Source organism: Eschscholzia californica, unplaced genomic scaffold (assembly GCF_041429995.1).
Source record: "Eschscholzia californica isolate CP2 unplaced genomic scaffold, dmEscCali1.0.p SCAF_3, whole genome shotgun sequence".
NCBI lineage: Eukaryota > Viridiplantae > Streptophyta > Magnoliopsida > Ranunculales > Papaveraceae > Eschscholzia > Eschscholzia californica.
The window spans coordinates 3,085,369-3,095,266 of record NW_028238420.1 but is presented as its reverse complement, the minus strand read 5'-3'; the positions used below and the strand labels follow the sequence as shown (position 1 = coordinate 3,095,266).

General features: G+C 35.8%; 2 protein-coding genes across 3 annotated transcripts; both read left to right on the top strand.

Annotated features, from left to right (window-relative positions):
* Positions 1-489: 489 nt before the first annotated feature.
* Positions 490-1,674, top strand: LOC147547705 (F-box only protein 13-like). Its single transcript, XM_086666064.1, has one exon. The coding sequence runs from the start codon at positions 490-492 to the stop codon at positions 1,672-1,674; it is 1,185 nt and encodes a 394-aa protein (XP_086522190.1).
* Positions 1,675-4,624: 2,950 nt separating this feature from the next.
* Positions 4,625-9,108, top strand: LOC147547704 (Sterile alpha motif (SAM) domain-containing protein). 2 transcript variants are annotated; one of them, XM_086667753.1, is made up of 8 exons: positions 4,625-4,789; positions 4,921-5,086; positions 5,272-5,423; positions 5,766-5,797; positions 5,906-6,402; positions 7,572-7,652; positions 8,068-8,130; positions 8,672-9,108. In XM_086667753.1, the coding sequence occupies exons 2-8, from the start codon at positions 5,042-5,044 to the stop codon at positions 8,729-8,731; spliced, it is 930 nt and encodes a 309-aa protein (XP_086523879.1). In that variant the 5' UTR covers positions 4,625-4,789; positions 4,921-5,041; the 3' UTR covers positions 8,732-9,108. The 2 variants fall into 2 exon arrangements, 1 of the variants encoding a protein (XP_086523879.1); XR_015237269.1 differs by having other exon boundaries at positions 4,734-4,789; positions 7,572-7,802; positions 7,873-8,130.
* Positions 9,109-9,898: the final 790 nt, after the last annotated feature.

The window sequence follows — 9,898 nt, the reverse complement described above, 5'->3', positions numbered from 1 at the left end:
TAAACTGCGATTTTTTTTCCTTTTAGAAACAATGTATATTCACGATTTCCCTTATTATACAAGGAAAAAACAACACTTTGAATACAGTAAATATTCAATTGAAGGGAAAATAGGCGTGATTTCCCTTAAGGTCAATGACCCCCAATTTTGGGGAAAGAATCCCAAACAAAATCGAATTGGAAAATTCATATTTTTACAAATTAAAACACCAAATCTTTCATTTTTATTTTGTTTTGGAAATTGACTACAATAGTCATTACATTTGGCGTTGATACATCAAAGATCGATGTGATAAGCTCGATAACTGCTCATTCAAACTCTTACAAGACCGGGCCTATAACCCAACTAAACTATGGGCTAAAGCCCAACTACATTATTTATACCCTAATTAAAAACCCTAGTTTCACTATATAAAACACAAAACCTTGTTGCATTATTCATACTCTGTTTCAAGCTTCTTTTAACATTGTGGGTGATTGATATATATGAATGGAGATACTCAATGATCAACCAACTTCATCATCGGGTAAGTACATACCAAATCCATGGAACAAACTCGACGATACAATGGTAGAAACAATACTAGCTAAGCTTCCGTTTTTCGACGACGTTTTTCCTTGTCAATTTGTATGCAAAAGATGGAAATCAATAATGCATAATTCTCCCACATTCTCAAGTGCTTCTCATGCTTGTCAAAACCCATTGTTTATTATGTTTAAATCTATTGGTTTAGCACATACCGTATGGAATGGTGTAGTTTTCGACATAGAAGAAGGTTGTTGGAAACATATTCAACTTCCATTACCATATATTCATCCAACACTTGGTAAAAGAGTAAATCCAGTTACTTCATCTTCTGAACTAATTTTATTCAAAACTGGATCTTATTATCAGTATTATTTCATTGTTTGTAATCCTCTAACTGGGTTTTCAAAATCATTACCTAAACTTGATCTTCATGGTGATTTTAGAGGGATTTCTATGCATACTTCATTGAACAAGAGTGTTTATAAAGTTTTTGTGATTTGTGGGTTTTATCCAAACCTAGTATTAAAAGTTTACTCATCAGAAGAAGGAACTTGGGTAGATAATGAAATCACAATAAGCAAAGATCCTAAAGTTCAAGCAACCCTAGACCTAGAATGGGGACAAGTATATAGAGTTCCTACTGTGATAACCCTAGGTGACGAAGGGCAGATAATTTTGAACTGTCTTAATGGAAGAAGTACAAAATTATTTCGTCTTGATACCCGAAGAAAGACATTTTCCTTGACTGACTGTAGAATGTATGATAGTTACGATAAATTGATGGAATTAGTAGAGTGTGAAGGAAAGCTTCTTGTCGTTCTTCTTCGCGAAAATGATTATCCTCATCGAAGCGACGCGATACAAATATGGGAATTGAAACATAGTACTGGAGGAAAAGTAGTACTTCGTTGTACGACAACTTTAAGCTACGATAACGACACGAATGAGCTCGTTGATACTCTCAAGTGTAGTAGTGGTAATGGTGGTTATATCATGATTTGCTTGAACTCATTTAAGTCTTCTTTTAGTAAGGTTGTAATGTATGATATAAAGAAGAATACTTTGGTTGAACTCCCTCCATGTTTAGATCTTCTACCCCCAAGGTCTGCTTATTCTTTTATGCCAAATTTTCAAGCCAAGGTTTAGGGTTTTTGGTGTTTAAAAAGTTTTCTTCTAAATCTTTACTGGACATGAATTAACAATTCAAGATTTTAGTTTAATGAGAAGTTTGTGACATTTTAGTTTCCCTTATACATGATTGAGTTGACCATGAATATGATAGTTTTCAATTTTTATGTCTTGACATTCAATTCAATGTATATATTGTCAAGTAGATTACATTCTAGTTTTTTTAGGGACTTATTTTTATGAAATGTGAAGATTGAATTGTGCCTTGTGTTGGCAATTCTTTGAATTTTTTATTCATTATAGATATTGAATGATTTTTTTTTTGAATATTATAGTTTTTAATATTTCTAATCTCTTTTGGGGAACTATTCTACTATGCTGGAAAAATCGGAAACCGGGACTAGGCGACCAACTGGGGCCTAGCGACCAGTCGGATTTCATCGGGACCAGTCGGATTTCATCGAATAATACAATTATATATTATATAATTATGCATGTATAACATTCATTTTTTACTGCTAATAATAGATTGGGGAGGATACTTAAAATTCAATCATAAACATTACTGAACTTAAAATCATTGTATAACATATTTAATTAATTAAGATTTATGATTTTTTTTTAAAGTAATTAAGATTTATGAGTTAGACTACAAATATTTCCACCCAATATATCATTCTCTTTTTTTATTTTAGGCTTAAACATAATAGCTCAAATGAAAAGTCATTTAAAATAACAATTATTTCTTTTCAATTTTCAAAAAAATGTGAGTTGTAAGGTTTTAAAGAAAGTTTTAGAGAGAGATAGAGAGTTTTCTTTCTCTGACATGACCCTGAGTTGTTAATAAAAAAATAAAAGGTTTTTTTATTTTAGGCTTAAACATAATAGCTCAAATGAAAAGTCATTTAAAATAACAATTATTTCTTTTCAATTTTCAAAAAAATGTGAGTTGTAAGGTTTTAAAGAAAGTTTTAGAGAGAGATAGAGAGTTTTCTTTCTCTGACATGACCCTGAGTTGTTAAGAAAAGTTTTAGAGAGAGAGAGAGAGATTAAATCTGAAAAAAATTCTCTAAAAATCTTGAAAGAAGACGGAAGACGGGTGACAAGATCTAGAGAGAGAAAAGCGAGTGGAGCTTCAATGGTGGCAAGACTTCTTCATTCTTCAGCTGTTCTTGGAGTTTGATGGGAGAATAAGGGGATAAAACCCTAAAAAAAAACGATACCTTAAAAAACAAGGGCTGTTGAAGTGTTGGAAAAAGTCAGTTGTGTTGAACCGAGTTAGTCGGCGCCTAACACCTAGCTCGACTCGGTCCAGTCGGCTCTCTAGGCGCCGACTAACTCGTTTCTAGAACCGACTACAGCTACTGCTGGTAGGCGCATCGGCGCAGCTTCCGCCTAGCGATTTAATAGCGACAAGTCCCGACTAGTCGCCGATTTTTACTGCATAGCTATTCTAGTTGTGGAAACATGTAGCTTGGTAAAAGGATTCATTATTTTGTCTCCACTTAGTTTAAATGGTTTAAAGTGTTGACATACACTCCAAAAATTCCTGGATGTCCCTGGTTCGATCCCCAGAGGAGGTGGAATCCGGGTTATCGAATTTGGGTTCTTAGGGTATACACAATGTAGTTGGGTTTTAGGTGATAGTTAGTTGGGTTTTAGGCCATAGTTTAGTTGGACTTTAGGCATGTTCTCATTAAAATTTGGCGGTTATCGTGCTTATCACATCTTTGATGTATCATTTCCATTGTAATGACGATCGTATATCGTAGTCAATTTCCAGAAAAAAAAAAAAGGATAAATTATTTTTGTTTTATTATTTTAAGTACTTTTTAGTTTATGGTGATTAAATATAATTACCAAGACCAAAATCGAAATTTAAGGTTTTGAGAAGGTTACTCATACTGATCTTTAATGGCAAACAACCATCAGTTTTGGAACCGTTCATGTTTGAACAAACTTGAATGGTAATTTGTTGATTTGTGTTCCTTTAACAAAAGAAAATCAATCGATCATTGGTAATATATTCAATATTTGATTGGATTACATACTAGTTTAATTGAAAATTAAAGGTCTAGATGATCTAATTCAAGTCAAGAACTTCCAATTGGATTAATGGAGGTAATGAATTAGAAAACCTTGTTATTTTCTGATTAGATCAGAACTTTCTCTCTCTAGAAACCTTCTTTATGAAGAGATAAACTCCCTCTTTAAAGAGATAAAAGAGAACACCCTATTCTACATATTTTAATTTTGTATATCAAAAATCCTATCTTGTGTTCCTGTAAATACCGTCTTGAGCTTGAAAATGGGGTTTTAGGTCTTCAAATGAGTATTTTCAACAGTCCATCAGTCTTCAACACCCTACTCCATATTTTTTTTCTTGGGTTCTTTTAAGAACTTTCTCTCTTCCTGCCTCACCAATATTTATGCTTGTTCCAAATGGTAAAGTTCCAATTTATTCATTTGTTAATTATTATTGAGTTTTTAAATAACTGTTCAAGAATCAAGATTGATGTTAACTCATGTTTGTGTAATTTATCTTTTAAGTAATTTCTCATGTCTTTAGATTAGGTTTAGCTTTTTATACCAAATGCAACCTATGTTTTAAAGATAAAAGAAAGCTCTTTTATCCTTTTTTTTTTTTTTTGTTAAGGATAAAAGCTCTTTTATCATGACATACCAAACAACCAAAATAACTTATCATAAAGCCTTTATATTTAAGCGCTGAAAAAAAAAAGCTCATGAAAGAAGCTATATGTGTTCCCAAAATATAAGGACTTTAATAAATTCTAGTCCAGATAGTGTATAATTTCTATCCCGCCCACTACATCTACATGGTTAACTAAGTTGCACTTTAGTCCTTGGATGTAATTTTCTGTTTCATTTTGAGACCAATATGTGTAACTCCTTCATGAATGTAAATGACCTTTCTCAACAAAAAGAAAATGCAATACAATACTGGGTTGGGTTGGGTTGGGCTGGGCTGGGCTGGGCTGGGCTGGGCTGGGCTGGGCTGGGTTGGGCTGGGCTTGGATCGGTGGGTTTCAACCCTTTGGGCCAGCACCACTTTCTCCAGGTTGCTCTCTTTCTTTCTCTCTCTCTCTCTCACGAGAAGAAGGAGCACTTACAGGTTTCTTTCTCTCTCTAAAACTTTCGTTTCCCTCTCTGTACTCTCTTTCTCTCCTGTTTGTTCATAGATTTATATTTCGTTCGATTACCTGAGCTTATGATAATTAGGGTTTTTTTTCTGATTCATTTTAGGATCCCGAGCTTCCGAAATTTGGACGATTCAAAACACTTGTTTCAAATCCTTGTTATCTGAATCGATTATTTTGAGCTTCTTGATTTTCTTAATACTTGATTGAACCTGAAGGAAGAAGAAATGTCAAAACCCCATGTCACAATTACTCTAGGGAACAGTGGTCAGGTACTTCTCATTTTCACTAATTTGGAGCTAAAATTAGGGTTTTATATTGTTTTTTGTACCTCAACTTATGTAATTCTGGATCAATATTTTGGTTTTTTACTTTATTAATTGCTTCATTTGTTCAATACTAAGTATATTATTAGGTTTAGGGTTTCTTTCTTTTATCTTTGCTTTTTGGTTTGTAGGTTGTAAAGAGACCTATTTCGGTTTCAGTAGATAATACTCGACCTGATTATGGTGGGAGCTTATCTGGAAACAAACGTTCAATAAGAGAGAGATTGGGGGGAAACAATGTCGACCAACCCCCCTCTTACAGAGGGCAACTCGAAAACAAACGGTATGATTTAAGGGTAGCTTCTCAATTTGCCATTTTCGATGTCTATTTTAGTTTTCCAAGCTTAGTTCTAGTCAAGACGTATGAGTACATTTGGATTTTCGAGTGGGGAGTTGTTCTATATAACTTGTTAAACTCGACCTTTCACTTGTTAGTTAGGTCGATCAAATAGGGTTTACCTTTGTCATTACTGTAGAATTTCTGGAAAAATGAGAGTCTCTGTCGACACCTTGAGCTAAAAAACTTGTGACAGGGGCTTATCTTTGAAGAGGCGTAAAAGATTCTCGATGAAGTTGTATAATCTTCATTTGATTTTGGAACTGATGAGGTTCTTTTGCCATGCAGGCAGAGGAGAGATGGCAAAAGTTTAGATGATGGTAATGTGGGGAGTACCAAGCAGAACAGTTTTCGCCTTGAAAACATTTTACTCTTGTATCTATACTGATCTCTTCCATACTGACTTCGATGTTCTTAAATGAATAAAGGTACCCATGTTAGTAAAGACGACCTGCGTTACAAACTCATGCAGAAAAAAGAACAGGAAATGGACCTCCGTGAAAAGCTGTCTAGAACAGCTATGCCTCCACTGAGAATTGATCCACGAGAACGTATGCCTGATCCAAGGGAAATTGGCCTTGTGAGGCGAATTCCTCCAACCAGAAGTGCAGATGATTTGCTCGATATGGGCTCAATGAGAAAATCTTACTCGCCATGGAATTTAGATGGATTGAGACGTAGATCCCCTGATAGAATTGTCAGCACTTCTAGAGGTTTTTCACCACCAAGGAATATGGATGACCGAAGACAAATTAGACCTGTTGGTGCTTCAAGACCCCATCCTGTTATGAGCAGAGAAGTTCTTGATGGTTCAAGGCATATGTCATTTATGCCGAAATCTACATTACCCGCTGATACGGCAAAGCCAATAATTCGAGTTTCCCGACCAAGTGCCCCTGGTATCGTGCAAAAGACCCCATATATGGTAATAGTGTAACTTTCTTACTTTTGTTCTTTACTATTGCCATAGCAGTAAACTGGTATGTCTTATTTTGTCGTATTTCCTTGTTTTGTTTTGGTTCAGCTCTCTCGCCTTCTGTGAGATTCCTTGCCCTCTTCTGTGTGCTCGTTTGATCCCTATTTTGCATTTTTCTTTTCTGTATATTCGTTCACCATTAAAAGTGAATAGCAGTAACCTGGTATGTTGCAAACATAAGACTTAAGAGGTACTGTAGCTAACCAATTACTTCGTTGAGAGCTGGGTGTAGCACTAAGCTATCTAGTATCTACTATCTTATTGAGAGCATGCAAAATTTTGTATTCATTGTCCTGCTCTGTTGTGAGTGATGAATTGATGCGTAAGGTTTTCTGTCGTCTGGTAATTTGATGCCCATTTTGCTCATTTCATTTGTCAGTGTGGGAGTCTACAGGTCTCTCTGTTCATGAGCCGGTTTCTTCATTCATACAAGATGGTTGTGTTCGGTGCATGGCTAGTTTTTCTTAGAAAAAAAAATAAAATAACGTATTGGATATGTCTTACATACTAGTATGTGTAGCTTCCATCATAATGGTTTAATACCATACAAGTTTGAAGTTTGAGGGGGGAAAAACCATAATGTTTATGGTTAAGTTCCTACAGTAGATTCATTTTACAAGTGGAAGTTAATCTTTTGTGAGGAATATGATATCTGCTGACTCTGGGCCACTGTTAACTGTGTCGACTGTTATCTTATTACTTTTAGTAAGATTTGTATTTGACATCCATGTGGTTCTGAGAATAGAAATGATCATATGACATGAGTTTCTCAAGGTTCAAGTTCTCACAGTTTACTCCATCACTCTCTGTTAGGTGCTTCGGCTAAGGTCATCCAGCTTTAACTTTCCTATTTTGATTGTTTACTCTTCTCGTGTACCTGAGGAAGTATGTCTTCATCACTAGCCTATTTTAGCGAAGTGTAATCCAATTTATACATCAAGTTCTTGAACTTCAAATAATGTTACTTTATATCGTTACCTTTTTCTAATATTCAAAATAGAGAACATAGCACACATCTTTTCAGTTGCAGGGTCTGATACTTGACTGTTTAAGATAAAGATTTGGCCACTATTATGAGTACATCTTCTTATCATTTCCTTCTTGTTGTACTTATGTAGGGAGAGGAACCAGTTACTGTTGCTAGCTTGTTACATTCACTTGGTTTGGGGAAGTACGCCATTATGTTTCAAGCCGAGGAAGTAAGTAATCTTTTATCCCACGCATTTGTCACACCTAATTTATTCACAGCTGCAGTCATTTTGCATTGGAGGGAGAAACATAGAAATTATCATAGTGATGTTGAGGCATTACAAACTGTGTCCTGGTTTTTATACAAGACCCATACACATGTTAACTAGCCTTGCTAAACCAGATATTGAACCAGTTCGCGGTAAATGATGTTCATGTAAGGTCTAACAGCGACTCGATAATGTGCTATTCCATGACAGTGATACATATATATATATATATTATGTAAAAATTCCGTTTTGCTAAAAGCGAAGTAGAAAGTCGATCTAGGAACAGTAACCTTTTAGCCTATGAAATTCCATTTCGAAGTTAATTTCCAGAGCTGCATCTGCCATTTGACATTGGCATATCCTATCTAATTTGTAGGTGGACATGACTGCATTGAAGCAGATGGGGGACCAGGACCTCAAAGAGTTGGGGATACCAATGGTATTTTCATTTCTTAGTCTCTTGACTCTCTTCTTTTTGTTCAATAAGTTATCATCTATTTGCTTGTTTGTTTCTAAATACCCAGTCAAAATCCTACTTCGCTTATTCTTTATACTTCAATATTTCCTACCCATCTAATTTTCAGTATATCATATACCAACTAGCATACTTCGAAATGTGATGGTGAATGTTTCTTTCTATTGCCTGTATTTCAATTTTCAGTATATCATATACCACTGAACTTGCTTACCTTTTCTTCAGCATTAAAAAGTTAGACTGTATCTTATATTACATCCTTGATATGGTTGGATTGGCATCAAATGTTATGAAAAGCACCTTCGAGCCCCAAGACTGTTTGCTTTGATAACGTGGAACATAGGGTGCAGGAGGCACCAAGGCGGAACCAGCTGTTTTATCTTTGATCTTCTTAAACGGAGAAGAGAAGAAAACCTTCTTCCTCTAGCTGTTAGGCCATGAAGCAACTAACATTGCATTGATTGAGCTATTTCGCACTTCTAATGAAGGAGTTCTTGAATTGCAGGGACCGAGGAAGAAGATTCTACTGGCTATTACACCTCGTTCGAAAAGGCAGCACCTATGATTAGTGTCATCTGATCTGACACAATCAGACTTTGAAAGCATCATTTCTATTGCTTTTGTTGTTCCCTTCTACAAGTCAGTGTACATCAAATTAACATATCGTGTTATCCTTTTCTCCTTTTAATCTGCAAATTTGGGTGTGAAGGGTGTCTTGAAACTGAGTAGTAGATGACATTTTCCACCAAAATTGGGCCTTTTGGTTTTAGATTGATGAATTCTAGGCTATATGGAGATTTGGATAGGGGAGTCAGTGGTTGAACCATTTTCTCCATTATTTCCTTGTTAGTATAACAAAGTAATCATACTTAACTGCTTGATTTTACTCATGTACTTGAAACTTATGCTATTAAACCCAATCAACGGTTCATGATTCCGTCATCCAAACACACTATATATGTACCTGTCAAAAATGTGAAGAGGGGAGAATTTCAAAATTTAGAGAAAAAAAAATAGACAATTGGTAAAACTGTCAGCCTAACTTCTGGGGTTGCCTAGGTTTGCAAGTACGTTATTTTTTGTTCTCTCTTGCTTTCGTCTTCTCATCTCTTCCTCATACCCATACCTCCCTCTCTACTCTCTATTGACTACAAGCTTATTCCTCTGAGACAAAAGGGTCCTTAATAACTAATAAGGTGACCCAAACTATAGTTAGAAGGTTACAGACTTCGTTCCGCACTGAGGGTATTATTTGTCCTAGACAAAGGGGCAGGTGACCAAAGAGGGGTTTTCTTCCGCACTGAGGGCATTATTTGTCCTAGACAAAGGGGCAGGTGACGGAAGAGGAGTTTTCTTCCGCACTGAGGGTATTATTTGTCCTAGACAAAGGGACAGGTGACGAAAGAGGGGTTTTCTCTATTGTCGCGGGAGAGTGTGGGAAGAGAGAGAAAAAAAGAAAGATGTTGGTAGTCGAAGAGGTGGTGGAGTGACAAATGGAGATATAAATGGGTATTTAAGCAAAACGAAAAAGATTGGACGAAAATAGTCTGATAGATGGGAGAAAGAGAGGAGTCTAGAGCAACTAGAGGAAACTATTTAGACGTTACGCTCCTACCTATAGATAAGAGGAACTTCCCTGACTCTCTCTGTCTCTACATCCTGACCGCTTCTTGCTGTGGGACTAACCTGAGTGCCCGCATCTTGCTGTGAACTAGAATCTCCTACTCACATT

Bases quoted from the DNA above. Each gene is read 5' to 3' on its own strand.
- LOC147547705 (XM_086666064.1), top strand. From the start codon at position 490: ATGGAGATACTCAATGATCAACCAACTTCATCATCGGGTAAGTACATA.
- LOC147547704 (XM_086667753.1), top strand. From the start codon at position 5,042: ATGTCAAAACCCCATGTCACAATTACTCTAGGGAACAGTGGTCAG. The intron at 5,798-5,905 runs GTAATGTGGGGA...AAATGAATAAAG, and splicing joins TGGCAAAAGTTTAGATGATG to GTACCCATGTTAGTAAAGAC. The intron at 8,131-8,671 runs GTATTTTCATTT...CTTGAATTGCAG, and splicing joins AAGAGTTGGGGATACCAATG to GGACCGAGGAAGAAGATTCT.